The sequence below is a fragment of the Notechis scutatus genome, chromosome 12 (assembly GCF_049901735.1).
Source record: "Notechis scutatus isolate UNSWTSFEM ecotype Mainland chromosome 12, rNotScu1.2, whole genome shotgun sequence".
Taxonomy (NCBI): Eukaryota; Metazoa; Chordata; class Lepidosauria; order Squamata; family Elapidae; genus Notechis; species Notechis scutatus.
This window is the reverse complement of record NC_142020.1, coordinates 10,885,989-10,902,454: the sequence shown is the minus strand read 5'-3', so window position 1 is coordinate 10,902,454 and position 16,466 is coordinate 10,885,989. Positions and strand designations below refer to the sequence as shown.

At 41.6% G+C, this 16,466-nt stretch overlaps 1 protein-coding gene across 2 annotated transcripts in view; it reads left to right on the top strand.

Annotated features, from left to right (window-relative positions):
• SHISA9 (shisa family member 9) overlaps positions 1-16,466 on the top strand; it is a 178,881-nt gene that overhangs the window by 142,694 nt on the left and 19,721 nt on the right. For both annotated transcript variants that reach the window (XM_087973359.1, XM_087973358.1), the window contains exon 3: positions 4,607-4,762. In XM_087973359.1, coding sequence (XP_087829485.1) covers positions 4,607-4,762 — 156 coding nt within the window. The remainder of the gene's footprint in view (positions 1-4,606; positions 4,763-16,466) is intronic.

Below are 16,466 nucleotides of genomic sequence, written 5' to 3'. Positions count from 1 at the left end.
GCAATAGCAATAGCGCTTAAGATTTATATACCGCTTCACAGCCTATTGCCCCACAACAATCTGGGTCCTCATTTTACTGACCTTGGAAGGATGGGAAGGATGAGTCAACCTTGAGCCGGTGAGACTTGAACTGCCGAACTGCAATGCTGCATGGCTTTTGATACTTAAAGTACTCTTGCATCTTATTTGTTTTATTTTATTTATTTGATTTGTCAATCGCTTACAAGGTAATAGGTATAAGTATAAACATGAGTAAGAATACAGGAAATAGGTACGAATAAATGGGGACAATAGGACAGGGATGGTAGGCACGATGGTGCACTTATGCACGCCCCTTACAGACCTCTTAGGAATGGGGTGAGGTCAATGATGGATAGTTTGAGGTTAAAAGAGTGGGGGTTAGAGGATGTAACAACAGAGTCATCTTGCCCAGAATGAGCAAAAGAGTACAAGAAGTTACAGAGATCCCATTTAAGTCTTCTGGATCCCACAGTGGCCAACCAAAGGGAATCAATGAAACTTCCAGGCACGGGGGTGGAAAAGCTGTCATCATTTCCCATGATGACTCTCTAGCCTATGATATACCATCCATGAAGTAGAGTGCCTAAAGCACAGTGGGTGGCATGGGGCTACAAACTGGGCAGGGCCACATCATCACACACCCCTAGATGGAGCTCAATCCTTTTTGAATGTTCAGAATTTGAGGAGGAGGCCTTTAAAAACAAACCCTTGGCCGGTTTTATGGTATCAAGTCTGATTTCATAGACTGGCTGATTTCATAAGACTCGTCCACGTAATTTCCTGGCACGAATAGGAAAATGGCTTGCTGTTGTCATCCACTGGGAGGCTTTCATTGATTTCCACTGCCATTAGCAAGATGGGAAAACAGAAGGAGACGCTTTGATTGATGGGGAGCCAGAACTTAGAGACGGTTGTCAACCCATGGGCAGGACTGCAGTATGTCCAGACATTATACGGCACCAACCTTTCAGCCGGATTCTAGGACTGGGCAAGGATCCCAGAAGTAGGATGACCTTGGAGTGGGAGCATCACAATGCAAGCTCAGGCTTCTCCGTGTAGGTGAACTTGAAACCATTCGTTTAGTGAGGTTCAAAGTTACAACGGCACTGAAAAAAGCGACTTATAACCAGGTTGTCAACTCATAAAATATTCCTATGGTCTTTTTAGAGTTGTTAAGAGAAAGGGAGGGGTGGGGGGGAAGCTTGGAAATCGAAAGTGCATTCCACAAACAGTTTTTCAAAGATCGTAACTAGGTGACTGAAGTTTCTGCCGCGCAAAATTCTAACTGGAGAGCATGATTGATGACTCTGGGCTATGGATGTGTCCCATTGGAGACTATGAATTACGATACACCCAGAGGGTGGGGGGAAACCCAGGGTCAAGGGGGACAATGAATGATGTGTCTCAGAGTTGGCTACACCCAGGCAGTGCCGGACCTTTTAACTCCCAATAAATCCTTCTGAAGTTTTGGAAGTTTGGCTCGAGATTCATGATTTAATTGGGGTAACTGCTGGAATCCTGACAGCTAGCTGAAATGTTTCACACTTATGACAGTTGCAGCATCCCCCATGGTCACATGATTAAAACTCAGATGCTCGGCAACTGGCTCCTATTTATGACGGTCGCAGTGTCATGTGGTCATCCTTTAGTGACCTTCTGACCACGAAAGTCAAATGGGGGGAAGCCGGATTCACTTAACAACCATGTGACTCATTGAACAACTGTGGCAAAGAAAGGTCATCAAATGGGGCAAAACTCACTTAGCCACTGTCTCACTTAGCAACAGAAATGTTGGGGCTCAGTTGTGGTGGTGAGTCAAGGACTACCTATGCTTCCTTCTGACAAACTCCTGCAGAGGCCGCTGTCTTCTCATCTCAAGGTTTGACATTCTGGCCTCTAATATGCCGTAGCATTTACAACCTCCTCCGATTAATTTCAAGTTCCAGCAAGGTTTGACATTTGAATAAGACTTCCCCATATTTTGAATGATTCTTATCATTTTTAATTACATTTTCAAGAATGTGTACCTAACCAATTCAAGTTATATCCATATATCTATTTCTATATCTCTCCATCTCCATCTCTATATCTTATTTATCTATCATCTATCTGTCTGTCTGTCTGTCTATTTATCTCTACATCTATATCTATGTAAAATATCTATATCTATATATCTATACTCTATAATCTATCCATCTATCTATCATCTACCTATCTATGCAAGTGTAGTGATTTGTGCATTAATACAGGGGGTACTTTATGTGTGTGCAGATTATCTATCTATCTATCTATCTATCTATCTATCTATCTATCTATCTATCTATTATCTATCTATCTATCTATCTATCTATCTATCTATCTATCTATCCTATCTATGCAATTGTAGTGATTTGTGCATTAATATAGGGAGTATTTTATGTGTGTGCAGATATCTATCTATCATCTATCTATCTATCTATCTATCTATCTATCTATCTATCTATCTATCTATCTATCTATCTATCTATCTATCTATCTATCATCTATCTATCTTCCCCCTTGCAAGCATCTTCTACTGTGTAATATCCTTCTGATGCAGACCCCACAAAACTAGGGTGAAGATTTCTTCTCTTTCTCCTTCTCTTTAAATATTACGGGGGTGAAATTGCAGAGCTGACTTTGAGGATGCAAAAGAGGAAGAAAAAAAAACCCCTAGATGTAACTTCCTTTCCCCACCCTCTTCTTAACTCCCCGGCTTGTTTTCTTCCATTTCTTGTCTCCTTTCATTTCCTACTCTCTTTGCAACTGCCGGTTTAGTCATAGATTTTGTTTCCTGCTTCTTTTGCTCTGTCTCGCCTTATTCTGCACACATAGCCACCTCTCTGCTTCTCTTGTTGACAATTCCTCCTTGGGGGGTGGGGGGAAAGCACTCCAGGCTCCATTGAGAGAGAAGAAAAACACAGCCAAACTCGGGCACGCCCCAAGCAGTTGTTTAATTTTTTCCTTTTTTCCTTGCGGGCTCCTAGGAAAGGAACTGAATGCAAAGGGTCCTAAAGAAAGGGAGAACAGCAGAGTAGCTGGAGGTGTAGCCAAGTTTTCTTCACCATCAGCTTGCAACCCAGAGACACCTTCTGGCTAGTAACCACTTAGAGGTGGACGATTTGACCCATGACTTACTACATGGCAAATTTTACTAGGAACCTAGAGCTAAATTCGTTACGCTCTCGTTAATCCAACAGAATCACTCTAGATTAGAAGAAGAACAAAATCTATTTTTTTTGTTGTCCGATGAAGACAACCATGTGATAAAACTAGTTGTATTGTTGGCAATGGCGTCAAGGAAGATACGAAAGCACCTTCTGGCAAATAGTGCTGTGCATATTAGAGTGGGTGTATTGAACTCATAGGATTGCTGCATTTTTATATGCAACTTGCTGAAAGCTATGGTTGCAAACAAATTGTCATGCCCCTGTCGGAGTCTGAATCCAAAGGAGGAAGACGAACAGCTGACAGGGAGGGGCAGTGTGGCTCCATTGGCTGTGGAGGAAACTGGGGAAGGGCAAAGTCCGGCTGGGCAGAGCAGATGAGAGGTAGAGCAAGGGAGAGGGAGTTCAGAGGAAGACCCAGGCCCATCCCCTCTTCATCCTAGGAAATGTAGGGAGGAACGGAGAAGGGAGCAACGTGGGCTGTGTGACTTATGGGGGAGGAAAGGGCCCTGATTCCCTTCATTAGTCACACCTGGGAAGAAAGTTTAAGAGACATGCAGGCTGCGTGCAGCAGCTGCTGGGAGCAAATTTGAATTTATCTTGTGTTGTCTTTGCTTATCTGTGTTCCTGGCATCTTTCCAACCGTGTTGAGTTGTTGCCATGCCTTCATGTCTGAAATTCTTACGCCTGCCCTGCCGGACTAATTACCTCATCTTGCCTTGATTGGACTTATAGTTACAGTTTTTGTTGATCACATTTTGGACTTGAATCTCTGCAGCTGTTCCTGGGAGAGTTTTTCTCCAGCCAGAAGGTAACCAGGACACTGAGGGCAATGTTGGAGATAATAAAAAGATTCCTACTGATTATCTGACTGTGTTGCCTTTGTGCCATGCCCCGGGTTATCACACAAATGTTTAAATACAATACAAAGAAGAGAATGAGCCCCTTTCTAGCACTGATGATGTTACCCAGTTAGGTAATGAAACGTCTGCAAGAAAACAACCAAGCTCAGGAAGCACCGATGATCCCACAGTTCAATCCTGAACTATAAGTATTCTTTTCTCATGGTACAATACTATACAACAAAGAAAGAGAGAATGACTCTAGCAGCTAGAAGAATGGTCAAGTTTCTTTCACATGGGGCTTGAAATATGGGTACACCTTCTGGCTTATAATAATAATAATAATGAGTAGGTTGGAGTCAGTTAAAAGATTGGGTTGTTTGGTCCTTATATCTCACCAATTAAGCAATAGGACATGGAAATATGAATGGCTATTTAGCATGGACAGTTAATAAACTGGTCTGCAATGTTAATCATAGTTTTTTTTGCTTGCGTGGACTCTGGCTGAAATCCTATTTGTTTTCAGAAAGGTGACTTCTATTTTTTTTACCCCCACAGATGCCACCCAGATGAATAATGTCATACCGACATCCCCTCTACTTCCTCAACTGGCTAATCCCCATTCCTTCCCAAGCATGGGACAGATTACAAATCCATATGAACAGCAGCCTCCGGGAAAGGAGCTAAATAAGTATGCATCTCTAAAAGCAGTAGGTAAGCACAGAAAAATGCAGCTTCCTCTTGACTTTGCACATCTTGTATGCAGTTTCAATATCTCATTGGTTTTTAATATTTATTCTGTTAATGGAATGGAATGGAATGGAATGGAATGGAATAGAATAGAATAGAATAGAATAGAATAGAATAGAATAGAATAGAATAGAATAGAATAGAATAGAATAGAATAGAATTCTTTATTGGCCAAGTGTGATTGGACACACAAGGAATTTGTCTTGGTGCAAATGCTCTCAGTGTATATAAAAGAAAAGATACATTCGTCAAGAGTCAATAATCATAAGGTACAACACTTAATGATATCTATGCTATTTATTCTGTTCTAGAAGAAATCTCAGATAGATTAACTTTGCGGGTCCAATATTTATAGGAGTGACATATTACAGGCCACTCTCTTTTACTGACCACAGATGTGTACAGCAACATGGCCATTAAGCAAAGCAATCACTAGGTGAAACCACAACTCTGCTTCCAAAGGTGCTTTTCAACAGGCAAACTGGACTTTCTTGGGAGTTTTTTTTTTCCCCTTGAAAACATTTTGCTTCTGATCTAAGAAGTTTCTTCAGTTCACTTCATAATTGAAGAAGCTTCCTGGATCAGAAGTGAAATATTTTCAAGGAAAAAAAAAACTCCCAAGAAAGTCCAGTTGCCTTTGGGACAACTATGACTTGGATGATTGAGAATCTCCATAGACACAACTGTGCTTATGGTCTGATTTTTAGCTACCTTTTGTTCTAACCCAGCCTTTGGAGAAGCAAGAAACAGATTCTTCACGAAGAAAAACCCCTCACATTGGGAATTAACTGCCTTCACCAACAGAAAGTCTAGCCAAGAATCCTTCAAGAGGTTAACTGAAACAATGGCCCTTATCATCTCCTTATGATAAACACGAGGCTGTGAGCTCCCAGCCGGGAGGCTGCCAATTAAGTCAGTTCAAACAGAGAAATAGACAAACCTCAGTTCTGGCAAGGCAGTCTTTGTCTCACAAAACACACAAGGAGCAAACTTTCCTGAAATGCGAATGGTTGTTTGCAGCAATCAAATCACTCCCCTTTCCTCCTATTTATTCCCCAGCCAGGGAGGGGCCATTCAGCGCCCAAGTTTGTTTTGCTTCCCCAGCTGGCCCATTGCCCTCCATTGTTCACCTCTCCTATCTGCTCTGTGCATACGCGCCTCTGGAACAGGCCCCAGCTCTTCCTCCTCCTCACTCATCTCTGACTCCAAAGGCAGCTGCCTCTCTGTCTGGAAAATGCCGGACGGCCCTGGCTCTATCTCTGTGTCCGATGCTAAGCGTCCATCAGAGGCTTCCCCAGGCTCCAGAACTGGCCCAGGTTCTTCCCCAACCTCATCCGAGTCTGCTTCCAGCTCTGTTGGCAGTTGGCAGGCCATACTACCCTTTGCTTTGCAGACCTGCAAATGTCTTAAGTGCAAGGATTGATCTAGCACTGATGGTGTTAGCTAGTTTGGGTAATGAAACATCTGCAAGAAAATAACCTGAGAGAGAGAGAGAGAGAAAAGCACCAAGGATCCCTCATTTCAACCCCGAGCTATCAATAGTCTCTTTTTAAAGTTACTTTTTCATTGCTGTGGCAACTGCAAATGAGCAAAATGGCTAAATAAGCAGTCACTATGTGAGAACTTCAGGACCTTGGACAGTGTCAATGGGGTTAATTGGTCTTGGGTGTATGTACTCACAAGCAGAGATGCTGTTTCGCCAGAAGTCTGGAAATGGGAGGTATTTAGGTTTTGTTTGCCCAACGTGCTTGACTCAACACACACGTTTTGTAGACTCCAAAACCCAATTAATTCCACCAGTGAATTAATTCACTCTCTCCAGTGAAATCATCCTTGCTGTCTGGTGCCATACGAAGGTGACAGAGGGGCAAAAACGGACATGGGTGCCTGATGCAATCCTTTGCAACTCTAATTGAAGTAGCATTTTAAAATGATTTTCCCCCCTTTTGTAAAGAAAAGAAGTGGGAAGTGAAGCCCTATATTCCCCAGAATACCAGCAGCTGTGAGGACTAAAAATATAGTTATTGGCCAAACCTCCCCAGTTATCTTGGAATATCTCTTGCGAGTATAGGAAGGAGGAGAGCTGGAGCTGGCTGTATGATTTAAACAGTTCCTAAGAAAACTGGAAGGGTTTAATATTCTAATAATTTTACCCCTTCTAGAGGTGGACATTGATCAGGATATCATTGTCCAGAATATAGAAGAGAACCATTATTCCATCAAAGATTTAACAAACAAATAAAGCATTAAGGAAACAGTTTGGGGTAATGGTCAAGGTGCTGGCCCTAGAAACCAGGAGAACATTAGTTCTAGACCTGCAGCCTCTTTAGGCAGGGAAGCCACCTGGATGAATTTGGGCCAGTTTATCTCAGCTCTGTCTAGAGTCGCTGTTGTTGGGGGGAAAACAGGACGGAGGAGTATTAGGTGTGCTCACCTTCACGAGTGGAGTTTGTGTGTTTAAATGATAGACAATAGGTAGTAGGTAGATGATAGATAGATCATGATAGATTTCTTTATTTGTCAAGCAAATATTAGATAACAGGTCTAAGTACAAACATGGTTATGAATACATGAAATTTTATTTATTTATTTATTTATTTGATTTGCCAATTGTTTACAAGATAATAAGTATAAGTGTATACATAGTTGTGAATACATGAAATGGGTACATATAAGAAAAATAAAAGAATAAGAGAAACAATAGGACAGGGACGGTAGGCACGTTGGTGCGCTTATGCACGCCCCTACAGACCTCTTAGGAAAGGGGTGAGGTCAATAGTAGACAGTCTAAGGTTAAAGTTTTTGGGGTTTGGGGAAGAAACTACAGATGAAACTACAGGGGAAGAAACTACAGAAGAAACTACAGAAATGGACACATATAAGAAAAATAAAAAGAAACAATAGGATAGGGACGGTAGGCACATTGGTGCGCTTATGCACGCCCCCTACAGACCTCTTAGGAAAGGGGTGAGGTCAATAGTAGACGGTCTGAGGTTTTTTGGGGTTTGGGGAAGAACCCACAGAATCAGGTAGTGCATTCCAGACACTGTCCACTCTGTTGTGGAAGTCGTATGTCCTGCAATCAAGTTTGGTGCGGTTTACCTTGAGTTTGTATCTATTGTGTGCTCTTGTATTGTTGTGGTTGAAGCTGAAGTATTCATTGACAGGTAGGACATTGCAGTAAATAATTTTATGTACTATACTTAGATCGGACCGAAGATAGATAGATAGAAAACCATCTTGTGTATATATCCATCCATCCATAATAGGAGAGAGAGAGAGAAAGAAAGAGAGAAAGAGAGAAAGAGAGAGAGAGAGAGAGAGAGAGAGAATCATCTTCAGTATATATCCATCCATCCATGATAGATAGATAGATAGATAGATAGATAGATAGATAGATAGATAGATAGATAGATAGATAGATAGATAGATAGTGATAGATAAGCTGATAGTGATAGATAAGCTGATAGGGTTTGCTATTCATATAATTTCTGCCTTTTGGGAAGTTTTGGTTCTTAAAGCGTTTGTTAACTTCTATAATCTGGGACACCGGCAAAGCTGCTCTGCAGGACATGCTTTGGGAAAATAATCCCAAGTCCAAAATTGAAGACCGGATTACACATTCAGGCTATGAAAATGCTGAGCTGAATAGAACACTAGATTCAAACCATTAGGGTGCCCTGAATTCCATTTCAGGCCCATCCCCAGTTTGATCCTGAAAGATGGGTCTATTTCCATAAGTCTGCCCATTGGGGGGTAAAAAGCAAGGGAAGAGAGAAGAATGAAAAAGAGAAGGCAAGTTGTCTTCCAGCCACACCTGGAGGATCGAGGGCCTCTACTTGATTTTCACAAGGCTTTGCCCAACAAATTTGGAAAGTGGGGGGAGGAAATCCTTAACTTTTCAGCAAATTAACTAACCACCTCAATTCCTCAGGACTGGCGGCACAGCTTGGGAGTCCAGGAGCATGCAAATAGAAAGTATTATGTTCACAGAATCTCAGAGGAGTTACCAAAGAGGGAGAGAGATTGATGTTAATTAATGAGGATGCTAAAAGTGGCTAGAGCACCTGTTTCAGCTCTCAGAGGGAGGGTCAGAGCTGAAAGGGCTATTATATGTCTTAGATTTAAATTACCATGAGATTTTATGTGGATACGTTCCAAAGAACAAAAGCAGACCTCTTTCCCTCCCCCCAGGCCGGTAATTTCACCTTGTAATAAGCTGTAGCTCTAAGCATTCATGCGAAATAACTCCCAAGTCTTTCGGGAAGTCTAAGCCATTTTCTTCGAGGGAGTCATGGACACTCAGTCTGCCTTATAGAACGGAACAGAATAGAATTCTTTATTGGCCAAGGGTGACTGGACATCCAAGGCATTTGTCTTCGGTGCATAAGCTCTCAGTGTACATAAAAAAATGCATTCATCAAGAATAATAAGATAACAGATAATCAGAGTTGGAAAGAAACTTGTAGGTCATCTAGTCCAACCCCCCATCCAAGCAGGAGACCCTACACCATTTCTGACAAATGGCAGTCCAGTCTCTTCTTAAAAGTCTCAAGTGATGGTGCTCCCACAACTTCCGAGGGCAACTTCTGTTCCATTGGGTTGATTGTTCTCACTGTCGGAAAGTTTCTCCTTATTTCCAGGTTGAATCTCTCCTTGTTCAGTTTCCATCCATTATTCCTTGTCTGGCCTACAGGCACTTTAGAAAATAGCTTGACTCCTTCCTCCTCTCTGTGGCAGCCCCTCAAGTATTGGAAGACTGCTCTCCTGTCTCCCCTGGTCCTTCTCTTCACTTGACTAGCCATGTCCAGTTCCTGCAACCGTTCTTCGTATGTTTTAGCCTCCAGTCCCCTAATCATCCTGGTTGCTCTTCTCTGCACTCTTTCTAGAGTCTCAACATCTTTTTTTATAGTGTGGTGACCAAAACTGGAGGCAGTACTCTAGGTGTGGTCTTACTAAGGCTTTATAGAGTGGTATTAGTACCTCCCTTGATCTTGATTGTATCCCTCTGTTAATACAATTTAGGATTGCATTAGCTTTTTTGTCTGCTGCTGCACACTGCTGGCTCATATTTAGCTGGTTGTCCACTAAGACTCCAAGATCCCTCTCACAGTTACTGCTATTGAGATGCAACACTTGGTGATAGTCATAGGATACTAAATAAGCAATCAAAATCATACTGGGACACTAAATAAAACAATATAAATCGTAAAGATACAAGCAACAAGGTTATAGTCATAAGTGGGAGGAGATAGGTAGTAGGAAGGGTGAGAAGAAGAATAGTAATACAGTCTTAGTAAATAGTTTGACAGTGTTGTGGGAATTAGTTGCTTAGCAGAGTGATGGCATACGGGAAAAACTATTCTTGTGTCTAGTTGTTCTGATGTACAATGCTCTATAATGTGCCTTAGAACCTGAGCTTCACAACTTCTCATTTGCTCAAAACCACAAGGGTGAGTGAAGGGGGGACTCTGTGAAGACAGACACATTGTCTCAAAGACCGGAACATGTACATAGGCCTTTTCTACAGGGAAATTTCTTATTGTGGGATCCTTGGTGCTCTCTGAACTCAGTTGTTTTTGTGGCAGATGTTTCACCACCCAACTAGGTAAACCATCAATGTTAGAAGGGAGAGGGGTTTGGTCTCTGTTTATACACAACTGGCTTTCCCTGTCAGCGTTGGTGAGAATGTTTTTGATGGTTCCTTGATAAGGAGGTTGTTTACTATTTCTTTGCCTGAGTTAGAGATTCCTTGATTGGGGTGTTGTTTAAGGCTTGGTTGTATAGAAACAGAGAGCAAACCCTACTCCCTTCTAGCACTGATTATGTTACCTAGGTGGGTAATGAAATGTCTGCAACAAAACAACCAAGCTCAGGGAGCACCAAAGATCCCACAGTTCAATGCTGAGCTATAAGTATTCTTATACTTAGAAGTAGGTGAGAAGTGAAGTGAAGAACCAGTGCCGATGAATACCATCTGGGGATTTCATGGTCTACCACAAAGCGGAATTATGGCATTTTTCATAGAAGTTGCTGACCTTTAATTTAGTGGACCCCTCATCCAAAGAAGCAGCACGCCAGTCTGTTCTATTCTTGTTCTATTCTTGTTCTATTCCATTTCATTCCATTCCATTCCATTCCATTCCATTCCATTCCATTCTATTCTATTCTACCTCTACCTACCTATCTATCCTGTCTCTCATCTATCAATCTATCGATAAATCAACCTATCATCTATCCATCTATCTAGCTCTCTCATCTGTATAGCTGTATCTATCTATCTATCTATCTATCTATCTATCTATCTATCTATCTATCTATCTATCTATTCATCTCCACCTAATTTCTCTCTCATTCTCTCTCATCTCTCTCTCTCATCCATCTATCTGTGTCTGTTTGTCTGTCTGTCTATCTATCTATCTATCTATCTATCTATCTATGTATAATCTCCCACTCCTTCTAGCATGGATGATGTTCCCTGGTTGGGTCATGAAATGTCTGTCAATAATCAATATCTATATCTATCTCTCTCTGTCTTTATTTCTGCATCTATCTCTCTATGAAAAAAAATGTGCTACTTTCTGTTGGTTGGGAACGTGAGTGAAGTTGGATAAGTGCGTGTTTGTGAATACTCTCATGAACAAGACAAAGGCTTGTGGCTGTTATGAAGATGCTACCTGTGATGATGAGCCCATTAATTAGGGGAAATCTATTTGCTATCCAAGAGCAGCCTATTTAAACACAGGATGTGTTTTTCTCTTAGCACGAGGAAATTGCATGTCTTGCAACCCTTGACTTCTCCAGCACAGAAGAAAGACAAATAACTAATTGCACTACAGTTTTCCCAGCGAGCTTGTTAAAAGAAAATAATAAGTCAAAAGTCTGTTTTTCAGGCTTGTCTTCGCACTAGCGTAGTTGTGGCCTCTTGAGGGTTTCTGAAGCACTTTATTATTCATGTAGAAAAAATGCTGAATGTGGTGGTTCTCTTTTCGCCCCCTCCGATTAGTCAAACTTGGGGCAGTTGGTTTTTTTTTTTTTACTCTCGTGTTTCAACGGTCACTGCTCATTCATGCACCTGGGATGTGAACAGAGAAAATCTGAATTCATTCATCACAGTTGGCTACAGTTCAGTGCAGATAATTCTGGGGTCCAGGTTGCGTAAATATTTCCAACCTGGCTTGCTTTTGGTCATTCAGACAATTCTGATGGGAGCGGCAGAGGGGGATGCTTTCCCAAAGATAGCAATTGCACTTAGACTCATATACAAATTCACAGTGCTTTACAGCCCTCTCTCAGTGGTTTACAATGTCAGCATATTGCTCCCAACAATTTGGGTCCTCGTTTTACTGCCCTGGAAGGATGGAGGGCTGAGTCAACCTTGGTCAGAATCAAACTCCTGGCTGTGAGCAGAGTTAGCCTGCAATACTGAATTCTGACCACCATGCCACCTCTGGCCTTTTGAGCCTAGTATGGAAGGCTGAGTCAACCTTGAGCCAGTGAGAATTGAACTATTAGCAGTCGGCAGAATTAGCCTGCAATACTGCATTTGAACCACTGCGCCACCACGGCTCAAGTGGTTTATCCCTTGTAAATATAATCTCTCTAATTTGAGGGACTGCAAGAACGGCATGAAATTTTTCCCCATTTATTCAGACAGGGAACAGTGCTTCCAGACCTGCAATTTTGTGATGCCTCCAGATAAATAAATCTATATGACGTATATTTCTGGAAGAATGAATGAGCATGTTGTCCTTCCAACCAGCATTTTGAAATTACCTTAACAGTGAGAAAAAAATTAACTTTTTGCCTTCAGAAGTTGTGGTTGCTCCGTCACTGGAGGCTTTTAAGAAGAGACCGGACAGCAACTTGTCTGAAATGGTATAGGGTCCACCATTGTGGGTGGACGCAAAGCAAGCCTTAGGAGTAGAGAAACAGAAGACATTTTCCCCTCTTAAAAAAACTGCACAGCTTTCTTATAAATTAAATATAAGGGGAAACCTAAGCATGGCTGCAGGCCAAAATCTGTCTTGATGTTGTTTTGAAAAGGGGGCAATTGAGGTTTTGCATTCTAACATATCCTCCTTGTATTAACCTCAATGATGCTAGACTGGTAAAAATGTGGCCTCCATCAGGCACTGCAGACTAAGTAGCAGATCATCAGTTTTCTCTTTGCCTCTACTGCAAATTCTTGACTTTGCAGCTTCTAGAAGTGTCTATAGGAAATAAAGGGAGCAGCTGAGAGAAAATCATGGCTCCCCCATATTTCTATCTTGTGTAAGCAACCTCCAACTATGCTGGTGAACTTCAGGGTCTTCTCACCATTGGAAACAGGCAGGGCACAAACACAGCTGGGTCAACCCAAGCTGGCTTTGACCTGATCTTCCAGTTCAGGGAATTAAGACGAGCTGATAGGCTTCAGAGCATAGGGAGAGGTGTTAAAAAGATCAGGTTGAAAAATGGGGATCATAAATGAAAGGACCTCCTCCAGGGGAAAAGTTGAGAGCATTTTTCTGATATTATTATTGTTGTTGTTGTTATCATTATTTTTCCTCTGCTGTTCTGAGTAAATTGTTTGAACAGAAGACCAAAGGGGGATCAAAATCAAGGTAGAAAGTACAGGTAATTGGTAGTTCTTGGGGGGCCACACCTTCTTCAGTCTACCGCAAGCTATCAGTTCAAATCATTTAGAAGTTCCTACTCTCCTTCCTACCGTGTGAGGAAAGAGAAATGGATTAGGTTGGAAGAGAAAAATAGAAAGGAAAGGAAAGATACGTAAGTAGATCCAAAAGAGGGAAAATGGGACCCCTAGCACCTTCATCAACCACCTTCATCAACCACCAGCTATCATTGGGCACTAAATATTTCCGTACATCTAACTCAATTGATTGTCAAGTGTGACAACCAGATTCACGTGTAGAATTCAAACAAGCTACTTTATTGCAAACAAACAAGCTACTTTATACTGCAGGAATCTTCTCAGACTGGCAGCTTTCATCTGGGAAAGACCAGATAAGGTTCAAAGGGATTCAAGGCAAGGCAGACCTAGTTCTCGTGTGTTTTTGCATAGCGAGCCTAGGCTAATTTCCCATTTCCCCTCCTCTTAATGCGGATGGTTGCTCTCTAACCTCAGTTGTGTATCGTCAAGTTGGTGTCAACCCTTTGCGAACACACAGAATGATTTTCTCTGTGATGATCTGTCTCTAACCTGGTCTTCAGGTTTTTCCAACCAATCATTGCTCTAACTCAGGGGTGTCCAACCTTGGCAACTTTAAGAGTTGTGGACTTCAACTCCCAGAATTCCTCAGCCAGCTTTGCTGGCTGAGGAATTCTGGGAGTTGAAGTCCACAACTCTTAAAGTTGCCAAGGTTGGACACCCCTGCTCTAACTGAATCCATCCACCTTGCTTTTGGACATCCTCTTATCTGTCCTTCCACCTTTCCCACCATTGTGGACTCCTCAAGGGAAATGGGCTTTTCCATTGTTTGATTCATTATGTTCCAAAAGTATATTTTTGATTCTTAGCATCGTGCAGATAGTTTATCCAGGGGAGTAATGTCCCTACCTGGTCCGTCAGGAGTCTTCCAATGGTGCAACCATCATAACTGTAATGGCCCATTCAATTTCTCTTGGGTTGTTTTTTTCTCTTCCCTTTCGACCTTCCTAGCATGAGATTTTCTCTCTTGCAATAAGTGTCCTAATCAAAACTCCTAACTTGGGAATTACAGTACTCAACTTTGCAAAAATCAGTCTTCATGACAACAGATTAGCACGATTTTCAAAATTACTGTACAATATTGGTTTTGCCAGATGTGATGCAAAGGTGACATTAGTAAGCGTCTTCATTTAGAGTTTTTGCTCTCGTTAAATCGGGCTTCCCAGCAAATTACAGCATATAATGGGGTTCCTTCTAGCTGAGAGTGTTATGAAGGAAGTCCATTGGGTAGTTTATGGTTCGGTGTATTATGTGAAGCCAGAAAATGGCTTAATTCAGTAGGCAGCTTGAAAAAAATTTTTTTTAATGAAGGCAGCCACAGGCTCCACTTCCAAGAAGAGATATATTGAGGATGAGTAAAAATTACATAGGAAGAAAGACGCTCAGCTGTTTTTATGATCTCATCAGGATGTAACAATGCAGTTTAAAGTCCAGGAAGATGTGTAGAACTCTGCTCTTTTGTTCTTCCCATGATAGAAAACAATTCAAATCCAGAAGATGCTTTTAATAGTTCTCCAGATTTTGACATGTTGAGAGATGTAGACGTCAGATATGCGTGTTTTATAACTGGCATGGAGTAATTAAGCAAATAATCATTGCAACCTTCCTTCTCTCTTATAAATAGCAAGTGCTGACTGTATGTAATTTTATTTGAATAAAGTTTTCACTGTTTTAGTACAGCCAAATGTTCATCGGGCGGGGGGGGGGGAGTTGCACAGGTACTGCAGTTTGGTCTAGGGGTGAAAGTACCAGACTAGAAACCAGGATATTGTGAGTTCTAGTTGCACCTTAGGCATGAAAGTGGCTAGGAATCTTTGGGTCAATTTCCAAAGGATGGCGAGTTCTAATTCTGCCTTAGCCATGAAAGCTGGCTGGGAGACTTTGGATTAATCAGCAGGAGATAGTGAGTTCTAGTCCCGCCTTAAGCATGAAAGCCAGCTGGGTGACTTTGGAGCAATCACAAGAAGATGGTGAGTTCTAATCCCGCCTTAGGCATGAAAGCCAGCTGGGTGACTTTGGCACAATCACAAGAAGATGGTGAGTTCTAATCCTGCCTTAGGCATGAAAGCCAGCTGGGTGACTTTGGGCCAGTCCCTTTCTCTCAGCCCAACCCATCTCACGGGGTTGTTGTCATGGAGAAAAGAAGAGGGGAAAGGAGTATTAGGTATGCTTGTCAACTTGAGCTATTTATTAAAAATAAAGGTGGGGTAAACATAAATCCATCCATCATAGATAGCTCTGTCTGACCACCAATTTTCTCAAAGTTTAACACAAGTATATACATGCACGCACACCATATATGCCATCTTTTCCAGCTTCCTTAAAGATACATGGACTTCAACTCTTCAGCTACAGAATTCTCCTACTAGCATGCCAGCTGAGGAATTCTAGGAGTTGAAGTCTACACCTCTCAAAGTTGCCAGATTTGAAACACACTGTCAGATTGTTCTGTTCTTACCTATATTTCCTCTTTTCCGGTGTCCAGATTCAATCCTGCTGATTCAACCACAGCAGTGCCATGATTAAAAAAAAAAAACACCTCAGCAGTGAATTTTAATAGTGTCTGTGTGACAGCTAATAATAAAGTGCTGAATATAAACCCAGATAAAGAATTTTAAACAGGTTAGAGAATAAATCAGAGGTGGGCCAACTGGATAACGCAAGTTCAAATTATTTAGATGAGCAAAGAAATAATACAAACACATCTGAACAGGGGCTCAGGAAGGATGGAAATCTGGTTAAATCATGTGTCAAGATAAACCAAAGATTAGCTGACAGTTTTAAACTAGAAGAAACTGTAAAGGTTAAAGGTAATCTGCTTCTCAGATATATAGCCCACAAATCTGACAGCTGCCTTTATTTATATGATGGAAATATTTTAGTCGAATTGACACAGTTCTCAAGAGAATTGTCTCTGCCCTTGAATTTTTATTTTTTTATTTTTCAGCTCAAATA